The 23758-nt window shown below is 32.4% G+C and overlaps 2 protein-coding genes and 1 long non-coding RNA gene across 3 annotated transcripts; 2 read left to right on the top strand and 1 right to left on the bottom strand.

The window, feature by feature from the left end:
- Nucleotides 1-2822: 2822 nt before the first annotated feature.
- Nucleotides 2823-5022, top strand: LOC106381148 (cysteine-rich receptor-like protein kinase 43). The gene is made up of 6 exons (XM_013821016.3): nucleotides 2823-3108; nucleotides 3202-3335; nucleotides 3412-3622; nucleotides 3718-3952; nucleotides 4030-4180; nucleotides 4379-5022. Exons 1-6 carry the CDS (start codon nucleotides 3057-3059, stop codon nucleotides 4820-4822), a joined length of 1227 nt encoding a protein of 408 aa, XP_013676470.1. The 5' UTR covers nucleotides 2823-3056; the 3' UTR covers nucleotides 4823-5022.
- Nucleotides 5023-7656: 2634 nt separating this feature from the next.
- On the bottom strand, nucleotides 7657-9047 carry LOC106380334 (21 kDa protein-like). Its single transcript, XM_013820102.2, has one exon. It carries the CDS (start codon nucleotides 8477-8479, stop codon nucleotides 7871-7873), a length of 609 nt encoding a protein of 202 aa, XP_013675556.2. The 5' UTR covers nucleotides 8480-9047; the 3' UTR covers nucleotides 7657-7870.
- A 141-nt stretch (nucleotides 9048-9188) lies between these two features.
- On the top strand, nucleotides 9189-10659 carry LOC106379376. The gene is made up of 5 exons (XR_001275998.3): nucleotides 9189-9561; nucleotides 9904-9945; nucleotides 10088-10137; nucleotides 10230-10259; nucleotides 10336-10659. It is a non-coding gene; the product is annotated as an uncharacterized LOC106379376 (long non-coding RNA).
- The last annotated feature ends 13099 nt before the right edge of the window (nucleotides 10660-23758 follow it).

Raw genomic sequence — 23758 nt, 5'->3', positions numbered from 1 at the left:
TGGTATTTTATGCCAAGTGGTGTTAAATCTCTACTTTTGAGCGTAATCGTCAATGATGTCATGTAAGATAAGATTTTTGGTCACCATAAAACATAAATTAGAAACCCTACACTAGCTTTAACCGGTGGTTTTGGGAGAATGACTATAAAATGCATGCTCCTACTAGGCATGGGCATTTCGGGTTTCGGTTCGGTTCAGTTTGAGTATTTCAGGTATTGGTTACTTCGGATAGGAGGTTACAGGATCCATTTACTACTTGACATATTTTCGGTTCGGTTCGGTTCAGATAGTTTCGGGTTCGGATAGTAAAACTAGGAACTGGAAAATACCCGAAAAAATTGGTTCTCATTTGGTTTCGGTTCCGGTTCGGGTAGTTCGGATAATTCGGGTAAAATATCGGTTATTTAGGGTAAAATTTTTTTGAAAATTAGGATGATTTAGATAAAAATTTCAGATATTTCAGATTACTTTGGATATTTTAGATAATACTATCCGGATAGTTTCAGATACTTTCAGGAAGTTCAGATAATTTATAATAACTTAGTTCATTATTTTCAAATATTTTTGGTACTTTTAATAGATTTTTAAATTATAAATATATATTTAGCTATGTTATATGTGTATATAATTAATATTTTTAATATTAGGGTACCTGTTCAGTTCTCAGTTCGGTTCGGATTCGGTTCGGTTATTTCAGATGTAGAAATATAGAAACCGTTCAGATATTTAAGGGTTTCGGTCCGGTTCCAGTTTCGGGTATTTCGGTTCGGTTCTGTTTTTTTTTACTCAGGCCTAGCTCCTACCATGCGGTCCATACCACCACATATTAAACGGCTATATTAATATGATTCACCCAGTCTGGTTTGTCATAAAATTTAAGGTTAAGTTTTAAAAGTTAGAAGAAAAACAAAATGAGTGCACATATTGGGTATATGCTGCAAGCCCTGGTTTTTATGGAAATTTGTTCAACGCTAGTGGCTTTATAAATGTAGAGATAAGGTTTATTAATTACGTCATTAGTTAAAGACAAGATATATATATACTCCTTTCGGTTCGGTTCAGTTCGGGTATTTCGGGTATTTCGGGTATCGGTTAGTTCGGGTAGGAGGTTAAAGGATCCATTTACTACTTGAGATATTTTTGGTTTCGGTTCGGATAGTTTCGGGTTCGGTTCAGATAGTAAAATTAAGAACAAAAAAATACCCGAAAAAATCGTTCTCATTTGGTTTCGGTTCCGGTTCGGGTAGTTCGGATAGTTCGGGTAAGATATCGATTATTTAGAGTAAAATACTAAAAAAAATTAGGATGATTTAGATAAAAAATTTGGATATTTCAAATTACTTTGGATATTTTGGATAATACTATCGGATATTTTCGGATATTTTCGGATAGTTCGGATACTTTATAATAATTTAGTTATTTTTAAATAGTTTTCGGTACTTTTAATAGACTTTTAAATTATATATATATATATATATATATATATATATATATATATATATATATATATATATATTTAGGTATGTTATATATATGTATATATAATTAATATTGTTATATATTCGGGTATCCGTTCAGTTCTCTGTTCGGTTTGGATCGGTTATTTCGGATATAGAAATATAGGAACTATTTGAGGGTCTCGGTCCGGTTCCGGTTTCGGGTATTTCGGTTTCCCTTTTTTTTTGTCCAGGCCTAGCTCCTACCATGCGGTCCATACCACCACATATTAAACGGCTATATTAATATGATTCACATTCACCCAGTCTGGTTTCTCATAAAATTTAAGGTTAAGTTTTAAAAGTTGAAAAAAAAACAAAATGAGTGCACAGATTCGGTATATATGCTGCAAGCCCTGGTTTTTATGGAAATTTGTTCAACGCTAGTGGCTTTATAAATGTAAAGACAAGATATATATACTCCATATCGGTACCACTTTTTGCATTTATTCTATCTTAACTCGCTAATCGTTTATATAAATATAAACCAAAGCTTGTCACTCACGTTCTCTAGGGCTGCACGTCTCTTCTTCTAAGATATCAATTTTATACTTCTAACTGGTTTGCAAGTCAAGAGAAACCAACTACTGGGAAAATATAGGCCGCAACTGGATTAACTATTTTTGAAATTGAATGCTTTGAAATGATCAATTTCATTAGTTTCATAAATTGTTTTACTATTTTACATGAATAGAACAAAAATGCTCATTTTATCAATTTCGGAAAAAAACAAAATAAATAAAATACAAAACAAACCATTCCATAACAATTTTGTTAAAGAATAAATGAAATTGATTTATTCCATTTTCTACGGCATTTTATTCATCTTATTCAATTTTTCTCTATTCTATGTATTTTTGTTTAAATTCACCAGTTACTGCCATAAATTAGAAATAGTCAAAAAAAAAATATGGAGAAAGAACAAATAGTAAATATATGGATGTTAAATCAAAATTTGTTAGTTTTTCTTGCTTGTAACCTAAGATATTTTTTGTTTGTAATCAATATATGAATGGTAAATCAAAATAGTTTTTTCTTGCTTGTAAATATATAGAGATTTCTTAATGTTTCTTGCTTGTAAATATTTTATTTAAAAATAAAAAATAAAAATTGTTGGAAGTATTAAAAACATCAAATCTGGAACTTTAAAAACTCATTGACCCAAAAATAAAAAACTCATCTATGATAAAACAATTTCACCACGTTTTTATTTATTTATGATGCATCGGCTTTAACCCCTTCTTAGACTTTTATTTATTTATACTAAAAAATATGTTGAATTGAAGCCAGACTTTGACTTTTATTTATCCATATAAGCCTTTTTACTTGCACTTCTTCTTTTACCTTCCTTCTTCGTCCGCTCAGCTCAACTCAACTCAACTCAACTCAACTAATCACCCCAAAATCACAATCTGGGATTCTGAGACTACACCCGGTGAAACGTAATCTCCTGTGAAACCCACTCCCCAAATTCGATTCTACTACCTGGGTCTTCAGTTATTCTTCTAATCTTTCGATTGCTTTCCATGGGATGGTAGTAGTCTGGGCATCACCAAGCCCATGAATTTCTTTCAGAATATTATCAAACCCTTCAAACGCACCTCCAATTCAGGTAAATTCTCCTTTGATTCAAGCTTTTTCATTTTTGGGTTTAGATTAGGGTTTATAATTTGACTCACGTTCTTCTATTTCGTTGACCCCATAGGTCTTGAAGACGATATCGAGAGAATTGCAGCTTTGGAACAGAAAGTTTTCTCCTTTCAAGTCTTAGTCTCAGCTACCAAAGATTTCAACCCGGCCCACAAACTCGGCGAAGGTGGGTTCGGACCCGTCTTCAAGGTAAAGATTTAACTCTGAAGGGTTCTTACTTTTTGTTTGTGTGATGAGATTTTAAGTGGTTTTTGTGTGTAAATAGGGAAGGTTACCTGACGGGAGAGACATAGCGGTGAAGAAGCTATCTCAGGCTTCAAGGCAAGGGAAGAACGAGTTTGTCAACGAGGCCAAGTTGTTAGCTAAAGTCCAGCACCGGAACGTTGTTAATCTCTGGGGTTATTGCACGCACGGAGATGATAAGCTTTTGGTCTATGAGTACGTCGCTAATGAGAGCCTCGACAAGGTCCTCTTCAGTAAGTTTTCTTTTCTTCTCATCTTTAGTTTTGTGTCGAGATTGGTTTGTACTTTAGCATAGTTTAACAGTATTGGTTTCTGTTTTTGGATGCAGAATCCAATAGAAGATCGGAGATAGACTGGAAGCAGAGGTTTGAGATCATAACTGGCATTGCTCGAGGACTGCTCTATCTCCATGAAGACGCACCAAACTGCATCATCCACAGGGACATCAAGGCTGGCAACATTTTGCTTGATGAGAAATGGGTTCCTAAGATTGCAGATTTTGGGATGGCCAGGCTCTATCAGGAAGACGCAACTCACGTCAACACCCGCGTCGCCGGCACCAAGTATGTTCTCTATCACTAATGTCATTTAGAGTCCTTGTTTCATGGTAGAATGCTTGTTTAATGTTAACTTTTTTTAGTGGTTATATGGCGCCGGAATATGTAATGCATGGTGTTCTATCGGTAAAAGCAGACGTATTCAGCTTTGGGGTTGTGGTTTTGGAGCTCATTAGTGGCCAGAAGAACTCGAGTTTTAGTATGAGACACCCTGACCAGACTCTTCTTGAATGGGTAAAGTTCTCATGGTTCCATTGTTCCTCGTCAGGGCCGGTCCAAAATTTTAGAAAAAATAAATAAAATAAATTACATATATATGGGCTCCTAAATTTATATTTTAAAAAATTATATAAATTCTTACTAAATTGTCTGTATTCCCGGCCTTGTTCCTCTGGTTGTTTGGATGTTAACTACTTCCTGATTGTGACACAGGCATACAAGTTATACAAGAAAGGCAGGACGAACGAGATACTAGACCAGGAGATAGCAGCTTCGGCTGATCCGGAACAAGTGAGACTCTGCGTTCAGATTGGCCTGCTCTGTGTTCAAGGAGATCCTCACCAGAGGCCAGCGATGAGACGAATAGCTATGCTTCTCACGAGAAAACCAGGACATCTCGAAGAACCAGAGCGTCCTGGTGTCCCCGGGTCTAGATACGGGCGTCGAAGGCATGGTCCTTCAGTAACATCCTCGGTTGGTACATTATCGACACCTGGATCGAGTGCAGGTTCGTTTGGTTCGAGCTTGAAGACAAACACTGGAAGCAACACAGGAAGTGGAGGAGTTACACCAGCTTCTTCTAGGACTCCGACTAGAAGTGTAGGTGGTGCGAGCTCTAGCTCAGACCCTCACGGGAAACGACCTATGAGTTATTAATGTAGATAAAATCTTGTTACAATTTGTTTGTAAATTAGTATTATTTTTTGGCTGTGGTAGTAAGTGATTTTAGGACAGGGCTTAGTGGTGTTGATTCTCTTCTCATATAATAAACAAAAAATTCATTCATTTGTATATATTGAAACTAATGTTAAGCTGTTGCACTGGTGGTGCGGCAAGATGGTGTGTTTAATCATATACTTCTAAATCTCTTTTAAAGACAACGCACTGCATAGTTTGATGAGTTGAACTCGTCTTTGGAGGATTGTTGAAAATCGTATCATAGTTTGTATAAAGTCTTGTAAAAAATGAGAAAATATGAGCGTTCACGGGTTCTTTTTTTTTGGTTTTTAAATCCGAAAGACAGGAGAGGTTATCTGTAACGCTCCGACCGCCCACGGTTAATGGGCCATCCACGCCGCTCTCTCGGTCCGTGGATTCCATCCCGTTCTAACGGTTGGTGTGTAAATTTTCCAAGGTTTGGAATCATTGTTTACTAACCTTGCAATTATCATCTGACCTTTCTCTGTGCTTTGGTCTCACTCACACGGTATCGCGAATCACTTTCCGATGGAGATGTCAAACAGGTTTACCCATCCCGTACCGCAGCGGGTTAGTCGTCGAGCGGGTCACAGCGTGATGTGCCCCGGTTCGTGGATCAGTCCATTAGAGCCAACCAGCATGGAGATCAGAACGTTCTGAACAATTTGACCGAGGTTTGTTCATCCGACCGTACCGATCAGACTGACTGAGCCGTCCCGCGTGCGTCCCGACTGAAGCTTCGACTGGAACCACGACTAGACGACCGAACTGACTGTACCGGAGCTCGTCTTCCCCGACCAACTCGACATTCTAAGACCCACGGTCGAGCCAGCCTTAGCTTGGGTCGTGAAGAAACCGAAGACGGACATGCATTCTCATCTGTTCATTCTCATCCAGCGGACCATCCGGACAGTCCCGCAAGCGTCCTTATCTTTACCCCGTGCATCCATCTGGTTCGGATGAATTTGGACATTATCTGAAGGGCCATCTTTGACCAATCTGCATGGAAGACTCAATCTTTGACTCATTAATTCATATATGGTCAAATTTGTATTTTCTATGTATTATTTTCCTTGTATTTTCTTTATTAGTCTTTGACTACAAACACTATAAATATGTAGTCTCATTCTATGAAGAAAAGCAATCTATGTTTTTGAGTTTATTTTTATTTCTTCTCTGAGTGTGAGAGAGATTTATTTAGCTAGTTCATTGGTGTGAACCGGCTTGTTGATTTGGTGGTCAGCCAATTCATCTTTGTGTGTTTTTTAGTGGTTAGCCAACACATTCATTCTTTCTTTGGTGGTTAGCCTTAGATCGTGGGTATATCAAGAGCCATTCCGCATCTCTTGACGATCCTTTCATTCCATTTTAGTTCCAGAAGTGTCATTTGCTTTCTCGGATCATATCCAACACCCAGCTAAAGTGATCCTTCAATTCAGGGCGTATCACAGCGGGCCTGTCCCGCGCGGGCTGCGGTCTTCAAAATGCCGGCTCAAACCCGTACCGCAGAATAGATAGGCCTTCGCGGGCCGTCCCGCGGGACGCCTCCTTATCAAACCGCCTGCTGCAGCTTTTTTCATGAAAGTTCAAGTAGAAGAGTTGTGTAAGAGAGTTGAAGAGAGCTCATTAAGCTTCACTAAAGCCTTATCAAAATCAATGCCACAAAGCTCCATTTGTGCTTGCGTTCTTGAGTTAAATGTCTTCTTTTGTTATCAGCATAAGCTTTTGTTAAGTTTGAATATGATTGAATTGTTGTCTTTGTAATAATTTGGCTCAAGTGTTGTATGTATTCATAAAAACATCTCTCTTTTTAATTAAATGGATTGCAAAAAAATTTGTTAATCACTTAGCCAAATTATACAAGTGACGTTTAAACAACACTATTTACGGTTTTAGAGGAATTAGTTTAAAATCGATAGTTTGTGTCTGTAATTCAAAAATAGAATTGTTCATGTGGTTTTTGGCATGATTTAAAAGTTTGTGTGTGAAATAGCCGGAAACAACTAGTTCATAGAGGAATAAATTTTTTTCCCGTTGTTCAAGTGGTTTTTGGCATAACTTAAAAGTTCGTGTGTGAAAAAGTCGGGAGCAAGTATTAGTTCACAGGAGAATAATTCATTTTCCTTGCTTTCATGTTCGTTGAAGTATTTAACTTTTTGAAATTTGAGAGCCATAATTGAGCGTGTTACTTATATTTATCACTTTATCACGTTCTTTTATCGAGCGTGTATATATTTGATATAATTAATGAAAATCCCAAAACGACAACTGAAGGGAAGAAAAATGAAAAGATTAATTGATTCTTTTCACAAACTCGTTCTGTATTATTTCCATGTAAATAATAACTTCGACACAAAACATATTATACACTAAGGGAAACTCACATATATTATCAGCCAGCAACCAATTACAGGGAAAATGACTAGGATAACACTAAAAAAGTTTTTGTCACATATATAGTTTCTAAAGATAAAAATAACCAAAATATCATTTAATGTGTTATCAAAAGAGATAAATATACACTTATACCCTAATGGTAAATTAATTTAGACATTAGGGTTTAGAGTTAAAGGGTTGGGTTTAGGATTTAGGATTTAGGGTTTAGGGTTTAGGGTTTAGAGTTTAGGGTTTAGGGTTTAGAGTTTAGAGATGGGGTTTAGGGTTTAGGGTTTAGAGTTAAGGGGTGGGGTTTAGGATTTAGGGTTTAGGGTTTAGAATTTAGGGTTTAGGGTTTAGAGTTTAGGGTTTAGAGTTTAAGGTTTAGGGTTTAGAGTTGGGAAGTGGGGTTTTGAGATAAGATTTCAAATTTTGAAAAATAAAAAAAAATTACATTTTTCAAAAGATAAAATGCTATTTTGGTCATTTTAGTTTTTGAGGACTATTTTTGTGACATAAACTTAGAAATGTGTTATTTTGAAGATTTGTCCCGAATTATATCATTGACATATTTATTTTATGTATAAAGCTCATTTATTCAAGAGAAAGAAAGACTTGATCGATGAATTATTAAGGTATTGCCTTGTCGGCGTAGCGATTAACTAAAGCAAGCGCAATGCTAGTCAGCTTCTTAACGTCGTCCACCCGTGAGGAGGATACGTCATCTTTGATGGAGCCATTCTCGTGGAAGTCCTCGAATCCGTCCGTACAAGTATACTGGTTAGTGAGAGCTGCGCTGAGCCAAGTCTTGACGTTACTCATCTGGAACCTAAAGGACTGGACCGAGCCCGTGGAAACAAGCTCCTTCATCTGCTTCATCGAGTCTCTCATCTCGTCGACAGCATCCTTAAGATTATCAGAACAGTCCTTTATGATAGCAGCGGTTGGGCCATCACAACCATGGTCAACGCAGTTGCCGTAAGCGTTTTGGAGGTGGGAGACAAGGTGGAGAGTGTCGGAGAGAGTGAGAGAGATGGCTACGCGTGCGAGACGGTTTGAGTCGTTGTGGATGGAGTTGGCAAAAGTGGAGAGAGATGAGAAGCATAGGTCGGGGTAAAGTGTGCTGTTGCAACTCGTACGGATGAAATCTGAGCCGTCTGGCGATGGGAGTGGGGGATTAACGGTGAGGATTGATGGGAGAAGTAGGAGAATAGGTTTCATCATTGTTGCTACTAACATTGTTGTTTGGATTGATGAGCTTTCCTTAGGAGTATTTATAGGTTTTTTGAAGTGGCTTTATTCGTTCGTTATATAACATCAATGTACTTAGGCTTAGGGGTTGATTGGCAAGTGTTTTAGAAGTCCGGTAAGATCTCTCTACAGCCTAAATTATTTCTACGGTCCAAAATTTTGTCAATCATGCTTTGTAAAGATTTTTTGAAGATACAGATTTTTCTTTCCTTTTTATTTATTTTTAGCCATGGAAAGCCATAAATCTAGAGCACTTATTTTTTACTTTAGAAAATTTATATGTAAGTCTTTGAATCTTTTTAAACGTACAGCTAATATTCTACAGCAAAATAATCTACAGCCACTGCAAAAAAAATCTACAGATTTATTTCTAAAGCAAAAATATAAAGCTACAGCTCATTCCAATCATCCCCTTAGTTTGGAGGTTAACCGGAATACTCTGCCAACAATGGTCGGCACATAAGTTTAATGGGCCGGACCGAATCCCAATCCAAAAAACGTATGATGTATTTTCAATCTATAATGATATTTTTAAAATTTAAAGTTGTTTTCGAACAAGTGTAGACCGTGTAGTTGCATTACTGAATGTTTGATTCACTCCTACTCCTAGGCTGTCCACGTCGTCTTCCACGTTATTACTTCGTTCAACCTCAGCATGACACGTGTTATCTTTACCAAAACGCATAATTTCATTAACAGAATTCTGAAAGAGATTTGGGCTACGTTTTGTGTTTTGTATGTGGGCTTTAAATCTAAAACCCAAGATATTTTGTCTTCATTTTTATCACTCCGTCGAAAGCAATATCAAAGGTCGTCGCCGCCGAAGTGCTGAACCTCCTCATCCAACCACCGTATAATCTTTCAACCATCGTTCCCGATATGTCCTGTTAGATCCCGCACCCGGTATATTATCAAATGGTTTTCTACTCTCAGGCGAAACGTTACGGAAGTCGGATGCATTCAAACGTCGGCTTTAATGCGTTCATTAACAACATCCTCCATTCCTCCCATTATTTGTCATTCAATGCATCCCCATTACTGCTATTGTGTGAATTTTCAACTATAAATAGGTTAGTCTCATTCCCTGAAAAATTCACATGTACATGAATTATCGAGTTCTACCTCTGTTTTCTTTCTAGAGGTGGTACCGTTTTTTGGTTCCGTCCAGATTTTATTGTTGTTAGGGCTTTTGTTGTTCGGTTTTGCTCTTAAGGTTTTTGTTGTTCGGTAATGTTCTTTGGTTTGTATTCGATTTTTTTTTGGTGTTTGTGTCGGGGTCGTTTCATTTAGACCCATAAGGTGGCTAAATGCTTCAAGACTCCTACTTTTTTCCTAACAAGACAATACTCCATGCGAAAGATTTGTTTTCTCTCGCTTATGATATATCGGTGTTGAATCTGTTTTTGTTTCAGAGGGTCAATAACATCATGGGTTCTTTTCTTTTTCTCTTAAAGGTAACACTCTTCTGCTTCTTATGTTCATGTATTCGTTTTTTTTTTTGCTTGGTACCATGAACTTAGATATAAACAGATTTCTCTTCACAGGTTTTTCAGCTGTTTTATTTATTGATATGTATGTGTATTGTCTTTCCTTCAGATAATGCTTCGATCATTTATCCAACTGAGATAATTAAAGCAGCCCAACCGGTAATCAAGAATTGCTTTTTTTTGAAAGGATATTGTTATAGTTTGTTTCTTTTGTATGTCTCTCCATCTGATTTTTCCTGCTCATGTTACAGTCGTTGGCTAAAGCCAAGTCTTTCAAAAAGGTAAGCGAGAATGGTGTTGTACATCTGAGTTGTGCTTGATCTGTATATAATGATTTCTCATGCTTCACATCTGTAGGGCTGGTGGCTAAGGTGGAAAAACTTGAAAAGGAACTTCAAAAAGCCAAACGGCTTGAACCGTGGAGACGAGTTGTGAAAGCTAGAAGGATGAACCAAAGCTATGTAATCAAATGCTTTCAGTAATAATATTTTAATAAAGGAGCTGGCACAAAGATGAATCCCGTATACCTTTTATTTTGAATCATGTATATAAGATCTCTTTATTGTGTAGACATTATTGAACTTGCGTACATAAAACTTTCAATTTGTAACCGACTATAAATGTTTGAAAACAAACAGAACTATTTATATTTTAGATTTCTATCACATTCATTTAATGCAACGTATTTTCCACCCAAACAGGTTTCATAGAATCAATCCTATCAACCTCATAATCCTCTAAAAAAATAAAAAATACAAACCTGTTTGGATGTTTTTCTTATATTCTTTACATATCTATTCAATATTCACAAATTGTGACCTCAAGAAATGATAACGGTCGAGACCTTGAATCTTCATGACTTTCGCAAAGAGAACTTTGGAATCAAAGCGTGGAGTAGGTAGAAAGTATTCTACAATATGCCTCACACAAACATCACAAAGAAATATATAAAATTTCTTCACATCTAAAGACGTACAACTACAGACACGATACACATATAACATACAATATATCAACTAAACATAAATTATTTATACCCAAACCATAAAAAAATTTGAATTAAAAATTATGTCCGCATTGCGATAACTGTAGATGAAAGACGACAATCAACAATCATAGGGGGTTAACAATTCATGCGATACCAACAAAAAAACATATAAGTTGAGATGGAAACTAATAAATTACATCAACTATTCAGCTAAAAGTGCTTTACAGCAACATAAGACAAATAAAGTAAACTATATAATTGAAACATAAAATTTGCTTTCCATTATCCTCTTGGGTTTCAATTCGCTTAGCTAAGTTAATGCTACTTTTAATTAAAATTAAATTAAACATTTAAAAAATTTGTACTATTAATTTATTTTCCATTATCCTCTTGCAAAGAATTAAACAACATTGTTTTAGGATTCCACGTCTTATCATTGATATAATTAAGCTATAAGTTTTAAATATATCTGAGGTTCAATATCTTTTTTATTTATTATGTATACTCTTTGTTGATACTTTCGATCTATTAGATGGAAGAATCAACATTTGATTGCATTAAAGGAAAATTTAATCATATATGTCAAGAGGGAAGGTGACATTTCGTTGAGACTTTCGATCTCTTTAACTTTTTGCCAGCTCCATCACCAGGCGAGAGACATTGTTTTCAGCAGTTCAATATTGTCTCACCAAGAAGCATTGTTAATATATACATAAAAACAAGAAGCATTTGTAATAGACTGATGATATAATGATCATGCAAGCCAATTTCGTAGATTAGGTGAAAGAAATTCAGTTACATATCATGTATTAGCATGTAACATCCAAAGACAACTAGCTATAATATAGATTTTAAACCACAATACAAATTTGTATACTTTGTTAATAATTATTTTGATCACCAACTAATTCTGAAAATAACAGTATTGTGCAAATACGATTATGGATATTATTAGAAAATAATTAATTAGTTATATATTTGAAAATAATTAATTAGTTATATATTTGAAAATACATCAATAGATGTAGGACGAGGAGGAACAAAAAAAATTGAAAGATAATTTCTTAATACCCTTCAAAATTATAAATTTAATGGTTCCAAAGCCAAAATAAAATTCAAACCAAATGTACATGTAGCATTTATTTTACATAAAATTAAAATAAGTAAGATAAAATATTCAAATTAAATTACACTTTAATTATTTGATATGTTTTCATCTCGCGGTACATAATTTTCAATAATTAAAAATAAAAAAAAATTTGAATGGTAAAAGTTCAAATCTTTTAAAGAAAAAAAAACAAAAAAAAACTTACATTTTTGGAAATTTGTCAGATGATTTATGTTTTGATAATATCAATACATATGTATATATATAATATTGAATTAAATAGAAAATAGAATTAAATAAATATTATAGAAAAATCCCGGGTCTAGCCTAGCAGTGAATATAGACTTCGAACGATGATTAAGATTTAAGACGATGGGCTTTGACTTTGTAATGTTGGGGCAGTTTTTAAGGAATAAAGATGTTACCCAATATCGACGTCCCCTTGACAGACTAACTCGGTACCTGATCTTGGTAAATTTAATTCACCACATATAACCACCAATCAAACCATGAGCTGTTTTTAACTTCTGTTCTATGAAAAGTAGCTGCTAGAAGTCTAAGTTGATATAGATTTTTGAAAGAATTACACTCAGAGGCAGTTTTAAGTTTATTATAATATAATAAGTCAGTTTCTTCTACCAAGACACTTTTTTTCTAACTGCTTCCTTTCTTCCTAAACAAATTAGTCACTTCGTAACTAACCAGCTGAGTAACCAAAGTATTATATTAGCGGGAATTAACCTCAACCACACATCTCTCTTCCCACTCAATGGTTCAGATTAAATCTAACACTTTTGACAAGACTTATTTCTGTTTCATTTCTTGGCCATTGGATTTGCTTTTGTACCTTAACATTTAACGATTCAAATTTACTCAGCCACATTCATCATCTCCTTTTTGTCGTTGTATTTCTTCTGAAAATAGTAATGGGTGTTCCTCATCATCTCCTTTTTTCACCGGCGTCTCCACCGCTATTCTCGCTGGAGTGGGTCAGTCGTTATACCCTAGAATAAGATTCAAAATCCTCTCTTTCTATTGATCTCTCTAAGCAAAGTGAGTGATTTCTTATTTGTTTTGGGTCAGCAATGAATCTACTCCACATCAATCATCAATAACATAGCTTTCTGTTTTGGATCCAACCCCCACCTTGTTTAAGAGCTTCTGATTGATGTGTGTGTTTTCATGCTAGCTTCATGGCAGGTCTTAGCTTGATTAATTTATGGTTGTTTTACATATGTACACTATCATATTTCTCGTACACATGTACACCATTTTCTGTACACATGTACGCTATTTCATACACATGCACCGTGAAAATGAATTGAATTTTGTGTTTTGTTCATCAGCTTGTTCTGGACTCATATATTTTGTGTTTTGTTCATCAACTTGTTCACCGACTCTCCGTTGTCGTCAACGAAGCCGGCAAGAAGTGCGATCTGCAATAACAATGGAGGAGTATCATCTTTTTGCACTTTTGTTCATAATGATGTACACGTGGATATAATTCATCTAAACGTACATGTGGATAATACATTATATGTACATGTTGATAATTTTTGCATATTCATGTGTTCTAACAGTTTGAAGCATGATTAAGAGTGATGTCACAACAGAGATAACACTTATGTCAAGGTACATATTGAGCTAACAAAAAGATAACACTCAAACATATGTGTACATATAAATATCTGAAAATTGTATCTCAAACATGTACACAAGTTTACAACATACTGGACATATAACATGTATCTCAAAAATATGTGTACATGTAAATATCTGATAAGATATAATATGTATATTGTACATGTAGCCCTTGTCGATGTCAAAAACATATGTGTACATGTAAATTTCTTTATAAGTATATGTTAAACATACAAACAACTTTAGATGTGTTTACAAATTACTAATCTAATAGTGTACATACACATTATTATCCATGTGTACCACCCATGAATGTGTACATACTTTGTTTATTTTCAATTTTTTTAATCAGCGGTATTTTAGTAAATATATCTTCGTCTTCCCCAGAATTTTGGATTTTTTGCAACAAATTTGCGGCCGCTATTGATTTTTTCCACAAAGGGAGATGAAATGAATAGCACGAGCACAAGGGAGATGAAATGAATAGCACGACATGGAGGAAGAATTTGTTTGTGTTGATTTCACGGCAAAGGAGAAGACGAACATGCAGTTTCGTGACTGAGCTCGACGGAGGTTCATCGGTAGTCACAGAGGATGACCAGGAAACACGGCGAAGAGGAGCTGTGGCATAGATGACCTGAGATCGAGAAGTTGAAGATTGAGATGTGAATTAGAAGAAGCTTTTTGATTTCATAATTATGTTTGTTTATTCTCGAGAAAGAGAAGAAAAGTAATAAATTTTAGAAAATTGTGGGACCACTTTAGTTAGATAAAGGGAATCTAGTTAACGATGGTTTGGTTTCTAGTCATAAAAAACTACTTTAATAGTGATAACTGGCCTAGAATGTAATAAAAACTTGGAAACTGTCTTATAGTGTAAAATACTCTAGATTTTTCCCCACATATGAGAACCCTTTATATAGTTTTTTTTTTTTGGTAAATGTTACCCTTTATATACTTAGGTAACAATACAACATTATACAGATTTGAATCTAAATAGTGACGAGTGAATACATTTATACAAACCACTACCATACATGTATTGATCGTAAAATATAACTATTAGACTAAAATTGATGCTAAAACCTTACTCCTTTTTATAAGTTATGTTTATCTAGTTTTTTTTTTATAAAAAGTGTTTTCCATTTCTATATAGGAATATTGTATTTGTTTTTCCTAATTACCTTTGGAACAAACAATACACGTTTTAATGTATTAATAATCGATGTAAAGTAGGTATATACTATATTCTCTCTTTTATCATATAACTGTATTAGCCAAATATGTTCATTTTAAATGATGTTTTCAATTTAATTTAGTATTGATAATTTATAAAATGCGTAGTATCAGATATTTCTATGCAGTTACATTACTACGTCTGCATTTGATTTCCAATGTAAAAATATGTTACCCCCTCCTCCGTTTTATATTATGTTATTCAGTGTAGCTATATTTTCTTCATCGTCCATGTTTCACACTGTAATTTTTATGTTTGAAATCATCCAAATGGCTTACTTTGCATGTTCTTGGCCATGCTAGCCTCAAGGTTTGGCTTCTGATTTATAAGGATGCTGTTAAAATAAAAAGTTATAACACAAATACAATCTGTAAGAATATCGGGAAAATTGCCAAAAATGACTCAAAACTTGATTTTGAATATAAAAGTGTACCTCAAATTCAATCAAATGCAAAAGTAACCCAAAAGACGAGTGAAATTACAATAATCTCCTTATGACTAAACAAAAAACATATATTGAGTTTTATCATTATAACTTTCCGCGTGAGAAGACTTACAAAGAAGTTTTCTCTTTCAGTAGATCTTAAAAATAATTTAAATTTTTTATAAAAAATATTTGATGGGAAAAAAATTGAAATCATGTAATAATAAACATTTCTAAATGATGTAAATTTATTTTTACTAAAATTGAATTATTTTCAACATAGATGAATGAAAGTAGATTAACTCATGATAGTCTTTGGTTTAGGGTTTGGTAACATATGTTATAATATTGCTAGTATATTTAGGGTTAGATTTTGAAATCTTATCTTTTTTTAAAAAAGATTTTTTTGACCTATATGTGTTTAATAACTTGATTTAAACACTAAGTATCTTAAAAGTTTAAGGAAGTGTTTTTTTTTTTGTTTAGCTATTTGATTATAGGGTCTGGAAGACTCACAGAAGACTTTACAAGAAGTCTTATGACATATCCCACCTAAATTTGAGTAGAATATAGGCTTTCCGCCTAAATCAAAGTCTTCCAGAAATCTTCTAGAATTCTTCTAGGGGAAGTATTCTCATGTATTAGATCTTAAAAGTAATTAATAAATTTTATAAAAAATATTTTCAAAGAGAAAAAATCAAAATCATGTATTAATAAAAATATCGAAATGATGAGAATTTAGTTTTACTAAAATTAAATTATTTTTAACATAGATGAATGGATTTAGATTGAGTCATGATAGCATTCGGTTTGGGGTTTGGTAACATATGTTATAGTATTGTTGGCATTTTTACGGTTAGATATTGAAATATTATCTTTTTAATTTTTTTTTTAGTTTGACATATATGTGTTTAGTGACTATCTAATTACTTGATTTAAACACTTTCTAACTTTCTTTTAAGTTTAAGGAAGTGTTTTGCTTAGTTATTTGATTATAGGGTCTGGAAGACTCTGAGAAGACTTTGATTTGGGGTTTAGTAACATATGTTATATTATTGTTTGTATTTAAGGTTTGATTTTAGAATCTTTATTTTTTTTAAAAAAAATTAACCTACATGTGTTTAGTTTTGTGTATATTAAACGCTTTATAAGTTGATTTTAAGTTTAATTAATTGTTTTTTGCTATTTAGTTAGTTATTTGATTAATTTATGGTTTGGAATACTTCTAGAAGACTTCCAGAAGACTTCCTGACATATTCCCGCCTAAATTTTAGTAGAATTTAGGTTTATCGCCTAAAGCGAAGTCTTCTTGAAATCTTCTCATGTATTTGATTTTAGGGTGTAGAAAACTGCCCAAGAAGTCTTCTCTTAGAAGACTTCCCAAGAAGTCTTACCAAAAAGTCTTTTGTATCGAAAATATTTATCCTAATTGGAATTTTTGTCTCCATATATAAAGAAAATTTAAACATTCTCTTTCTTCCTCTCAAATGGCTGCAACAAAAATGTAATGTTTCTCACTCTAAGACTCTCCAACATCTCTCTAATCTCTTTGAACATCAAAACACCAAACTTTAAATCCATTTCTCATTTTTTTTTCTTATGTCTTCTCACTATTTTATCTTCTTTTTGCAGATTTTTCATTACATGGTTCTCATCTTTCACTCCTTCAAAGGTAGATCTATCAATTTTTTATATATTAGATTCTAAAGTGCTATAGATTCAATTTAATGTGATTGTTTCGTTTATTATTTAAGCATAAAATTAAATTTTTGAAGTTTTTTTTTGTTTTGAAGCCATTTGAATTTTTTGAATTCGCAAGTTTTTCATATCTGACACATGCTTTGAAAGACTACTCAGATGACTCTCGGAATACTTTAAACAAGTCTTCTAATGCATTTTATGCTAGAAGACTTCCCACGAAGTCTTCAGGAAGTCTTCCGAAGTCTTCTGCCTAAAGTGGTACAAATTTTGGATATGTATTTTGTGTGTGTTTATATATTAGATTCTAAAAAGTTATTGATTCGACCTAATTTGATTGTTTTGTTTATTATTTAAGCATAAAAAATTATTTTTGAAACTTTCTCTGTTTTGAAGTCATTTAAATGTTTTTGAATATGCAAATTTTTCAGATTTGAGTCAGATTTTAGAAAACTTCTCAGAAGACTCTCGGAAGACTTCTTGAAATCTTCTAATGCATTTTATGCTATAAGACTTCCCACGAAGTCTTCAGGAAGTCTTCTGCCCAAAGTGATACAAATTTTCGATATGTATTTTGTGTGTTTTATATATTAGATTCTAAAAAGTTATAGATTCAACCTAATATGATTGTTTTGTTTATTATTTAAGCATAAATAATTTATTTTTTAAGTTTTCTCTGTTTTGAAACCATTTGAATGCTTTTGAATATGCAAAGTTTTTCAGATTTGAGTCAGACTTTGGAAAATTTCTCAGAAGAATCTTGGAAGACTCTCAGAAGACTCTCGGAAGACTCTTGGAAGACTTCTTGGGAAGTCTTCTAATGTATTTTATGCTAGAAGACTTCCCGCGAAGTCTTCGGAAAGTCTTCCGAAGTCTTCTGCCCAAGGTGGTACAAAGGAATGATGTCAAGTGGAGTCTAAGCTTATCTATGTTAAGGAATGATATGTAGCTCCATGTGTAATAGTTTTGTTTATGGTATGTTTTATGATTTGTATGTGTACTATTTTAGTTGTGAATTCTTTTGTAAACTTGAAGAGATGTTAATCAAAAGAATTTGGTATATATGTTCATTTTTGTTCCAAAGTATTTGAAATTATTGAAGTTATTGATACAACATACAAAGAATTTTTTTAAACCATTCTACTCACTCATAACAAAACACAATAACACAAAAACTTAGTCAAATTTACTAAAACTAAGACAGGAAACTTCACAAGAAAACTTAGTCAAATTCACAAAAGATCAAACTTGAATTTTAAATGAAAGTTGAAATTTTAAATCTCATGTAAGTTAAAAATTATACCTTATAATCTAAAAAGAAACATTAAACCACATGATTTGATATTCTTGAAGTTATTTAACACTTTTGAAAGTTAAGAACATACCTTGAAGTTACTTAACACTCTTGAAAATCTAACATAGAAGACTTCTCCAGAAGTCTTCTCGGATTAGATAGAAACATTAGTAAACATAAATATTTGAAATCTCATAATTATCACCAAATAAGTTATGGATTTCATCCAGGATCTCCAATATTGACTAATACACATGAGTTTACAAGAAAATATTAAAAAGTCATGATTTTAATTGTAGAGAAAATGAAAGCTTATTAAACATTGACGTAGAAGACTTCTAAGAAGTCTACTCTACATAAGACATCTTTAGAAGTCTTCCTTTGTAAATATTGGCTTAATTTTGAATTAAAAAAATTCTTGAAGATGCCAGAGAAGACTTGTCGGATAAACATGTTAATTTTGCAATTGACTGAAGTTTGTCAGAAACTTGACTTTTTATAGAAGACTTCTCAGGAAGTCTTCTCAATGTCGAAAGAAGTCTATCTGGAATACTTTTGCAATTGACTATATTTGATTTTTCTATAGAAGTCTTCTCTCGTAACCAAAGGTTATACCAAAACCTGAAATAAAATTTGAGAAGTCTTCTCATTAATATTAAATGTTTCAATATTATTTTTCAATTGCAAAAGTAACCCATGCAGACTTCTTGCGATAGTGAGAAGACTTCGGGAAAACTTTCATAAGTCTTCTATAGAAGTTTTTTCGAGAAGACTTCTCGGGGAGTCTTCTATAAAAAGTTAAATTTCAGACAAACTTCGGTCAATTGCAAAACTAACCTATTTATCCGAGAAGACTGGGATTTTCGGGGTTTTTTTCCCTAGAAGTCTTCTTGATGGAGAACACATCTAGCGAAGTCTTTTCAAAGTCTTCCTAAAGTCTTCTGAAAGTCTTCGCGAATAGATCTGAGAAAAAAAATGATTTCATACCTTGAGCATGTGAGATTACTTGTTTTGCTTCTCCAAGTACCCAGTACTTCAGTACAAAAGGTACCATGTCGTTAATGACCACGAATCATCAGCTTCAATGTCACTATGAACCTAACAAAGCTTGAAATCAAAATCTTCGCTGTTTTGGATGAATTTGAAGAGAAGGTGAAAGATATATGATTTGTGTGCATAAGTAATGAGATATGAAGAGTAAAAATCGAAACTTCGGTGCATTAAGAGCTTCAAATTGGTTGTTCATGGTGGTTAGTGTATTGATGGCAATGGCAATATTGCAAATACTTGGTGAAGATGAGGATGATAAGGTAAAATAATCATTTGCAAAACAAGAAAGTAAAAAAAATATAATGGCATTTTCGTGAATAACTCAAACTTCTAGGGTGAATAGAGAAAAATGAAGTTTCAAAAAAAAACAAGGGTTATTTTTGTGTTTGACTTGAAAATTTAGGTCATATTTGAAAAAAACCCAACAATATATTAGAAAAATTGACAAAAAGAAATAAAATAAAATTAGATTGATGAATAATGTATGTCCAAAAGTTAAATTAATTTAAAAATGAAACTATAATGAACTAATATTATATTTTTATATAAGTTTCATTTTGTTAAAAACTTCGAAATCATTGTCTTTAAAACAATTTTAAAGATTGAGAATTATAGTTTGGCATAAAATCTAATTTATTTCAGGATAACCCCTGAATCTAAAATTGAAAGTTTATATCTCAGACATATGTTATTTATATGATTACAACCAATGGATGAAAGTAAGGTTAGGCACGGATCAAATATTAGTAGAATTTTTAGTATTTATGATTTGCTTCGAATGTTACAGACATCTAATTTTTCGATTTGCTTTACTTTGGAAAAATACGGATATCCGGAAAACTGGATATCTAAAAAATATAGATATTTGCATATATTTAAAAATCCTTACGCATCTCCTATATTTTGTTTAATGAAAATAAACTAGAAAAAGTTACAAATTTGTTCTTAAAATATCTGATTACATGATATATAAAATAAAATTAAAAGAAGTAGTAAAATTACATGTTTTGTAAATTTTAAATTTAGTAAAAACCATAATAATAAGACAAAACTTAAGAAAAAGTTATAATTGTCATAAAAATTCTTTTATTTTCTTGATTAATACTTTTATAAATAATAATGTGAATATAATTTATTAAACCATGTGTTAGAATGATAATTATATAACTCTATACATTTAAAACTCTAAATTTAATCAATATATACATGTATTTACATATATCTTCCGGACCATAACAGATATCCGCTTCTTAAAATTTTAATATTTGTGTTTTGCTTCGTTTTTAACGGATATTAATTTTTATGGATCGAAACGAATAACAAATCAAATCAAATTGTACGGATAAAATTCCCTGCTCTACATGAAAGTGATTCACATATCATTTCAAACCACAACCCGAAAAAGGAAAAAACAAATTCAGGTAAATATACATTGATTAGTAGTGTACAAAAGAATATTCTCAATTCGTTCTTTAAATAAAAGTTACGAAATTACCTAATATAATTAACATATATATATGACAATTAATGATTATGAATAATACATATATGATAATAATTTTTGTATCTTCTCTCTTTTTGTTGAAATTTATATTATTAAAAGAAATTAAAAAACCACATTACACATATAATAAAAAAAATAGATTTTTCATATATGTTATAATTTGAATTTTTTTAAAGCGACTATAAATTACTAAAAATGTTAAAAGTCTCATATTGAAAATTTTGTGATCAATAGTTTAACTTTTGCTTTTGCTCAACCAAAATACAAATGATCTTAAATTGTATGAATATGAAATCTCATTAATAGATATTCATATTATATATATATATATATATATATATGTATTATTTAAATTAAATTATATACTATATAAAATATATAAATATATAAATATGTTAATATCAAAATTTGCTGTAAACATTTATTGAGATCTTATTATTTTAATTTTAAAATTTCATTGAAAAATATCACATTAAAATGTTTTTGATTAATGGTTTAAATTTTTGTTACAGAAAATATACAAATGTTAATAAAATAATATGAGTGTGAAGTGTTAATAATAAATATTTATATTAAGATATACTATATATATTATATATATATATATATATCTATGTCAATATCACCAAAGTTTAATTATATACCATCTAAAGAAATAAAATGATTGTTTTGATTTATTCACCAAAAACATGATTGTAAATAAATAAAAAGTATTGGTTATGATTTATGTGCTTACTATATTTTTATGTATACAACTTATTTTTTTAAATATGTGGTATCTAATATGTTATTTGATCCTGACAATCCTAGAAATCAACTTCTTCAAATCGAAGTGATTTTTAATATTGGAAGCACTATATATATTACTAGGACCGGTCCGGGCTACGCCCGGATTTTTTATTTAAATATTAATTATAATCATATATTTATGTTATTTATATATATAAATATTATATAAATATAAGTAGTTAGATAATTATAAATTTTATTTAATTATTTATTGTTTTATGTCTTATAAATTTCAATTAACTCAATTTCTTACAATAAAATTTTCCGTTGATTTATTTATTGAATGAAACTTGTGTAGCTTAAAATCATGCATAAATTTCAATTAACCCAAATAGGAATTGAACACATTGCTTCCTGTCTATTTTCCTTTTAAGTTTAAAATTTGTATCTCATATCTCACCAACACGCATGTCTCTGCGCGTGTATGGCACTTCCATTCATGTTAGTTCCCAAAAACTAATTAAAAATGAAATAAAAACCTTTGATTGCTTCCCTTATCTTTTTATGATTCGTTCGGAGCAATCTTTGCTTTGATAATATCTATATTTCTTTGGACAAAAAAAACTATATTTCTCTCTTGATCGAGTCATAGCGGAATTGAGAAACCGATCTGATTTACTCGCCACCGCTTAAACTGTGGAATATTTTTATTAATTGGCTCGATTTTCTTTTTTAACCTCTTTAGTGTTGTTGTTCATCATCCTCTTCCCTCTGCCTCTTCATACTCTGCAAAACTCATCGCCAATAATTTTAAACTCTTGAATGTTATTGAGTTACGGTTGCGGCGAAATGAACCGTCACCGTTGATATCGCCTCCAACCAAAGCGAAGTCAGTAGCATCCAGAAACTCACGGTACGCTCCTTCTTTTCCTTCTTGTTTCCAAAGTTTCATTCTTTACATATGTTTTCATTATAGTGGCTATCTCTCTGTATTTGGGCTATATCACGGTGTGAACAAAAAGGCCACTAGACCGTAAACAATTATGAAACGCAGCAGTCCACATCAAAACTTAATGAAACGATGAGTTTTAGGCAAAGAAAACAGGTGTCGCACTCACAATCAACGACTTTATGACGTTGCGCAATAGGAAGGAGGCGAACATTTTTTTATATATATAGATTTCATTCAGATTAAACACTACAAGAAAACAGAACTATAGCGACGGAAATTAACGAGGAAATGTACGTCGACTTTACGAGTATCTTAAGTAGAAATTTAAAATTAATGTTAGTTCGTCGTAAAATAACGACGAAACAATTTCCTCGTAAAAACGACGTAACATAACGTGGTTTTTACGAGGAAAAAGGGTTTCCTCGTAAACTCGACGCAACAATAGCGTCTACTTTACGAGGAAATATTTTACGTTTACTTAACGACAAAATTTCGAATCCACCAACTTTGTAGTTGTATCACGTTTTTTTGTCTCGGCTACCTAACTAAATTTCATTCAACTACCAGATTCGAAAATTTCCTATAAATATGGACGTTTGAACATCATTTTAAACACACCAAGCAGAAAAAATAAAAATGTGAAAGAAAAAAAAATGTCGGGCTCCGGAAATATTTTCGAGTTGCGGAGGTGGAAGTATATGCACAGAGATGCTAACGGGAGAGTGACAAAATAATACCTCGAAGGGCTGGAGACATTTATGCATCAAGCAGATTCTACACCGTTCACCCAAGAAAGCGGTAAGATATTATGTCCTCGTCGGAAATGCAACAATTCGAAATTGGCAAATTGTGAAAATGTTTAAAAGCATTTAATAAATAGAGGTTTCACGCCAAATTACTATATCTGGTTTCAACATGGAGAAGGTTATAATTATGAGAATGAAGCTAGTAGTAGTAATAGCAATTTTCAGGAAGAACCAGTTGATCATTATTTGCATAACGAACATAGTTACCATCAGGAGGAGCAAATGGTAGATTATGATAGGGTTCATGATATGGTAGCTGATGCATTCGTAGCTCATGATGAAGATGAAGAACGTAACATAGATGCAAAAAAGTTTTATGAAATGTTAGATGCTGCGAATCAGCCACTTT

Source organism: Brassica napus, chromosome C2 (genome assembly GCF_020379485.1).
Source record: "Brassica napus cultivar Da-Ae chromosome C2, Da-Ae, whole genome shotgun sequence".
Lineage (NCBI taxonomy): Eukaryota > Viridiplantae > Streptophyta > Magnoliopsida > Brassicales > Brassicaceae > Brassica > Brassica napus.
This window is presented reverse-complemented; position numbering and strand designations above follow the sequence as displayed.

Bases quoted from the DNA above. Each gene is read 5' to 3' on its own strand.
- LOC106381148 (XM_013821016.3), top strand. From the start codon at position 3,057: ATGAATTTCTTTCAGAATATTATCAAACCCTTCAAACGCACCTCCAAT. The intron at 3,953-4,029 runs GTATGTTCTCTA...AACTTTTTTTAG, and splicing joins ACCCGCGTCGCCGGCACCAA to TGGTTATATGGCGCCGGAAT. The intron at 4,181-4,378 runs GTAAAGTTCTCA...ATTGTGACACAG, and splicing joins ACCAGACTCTTCTTGAATGG to GCATACAAGTTATACAAGAA.
- LOC106380334 (XM_013820102.2), bottom strand. From the start codon at position 8,479: ATGTTAGTAGCAACAATGATGAAACCTATTCTCCTACTTCTCCCATCA.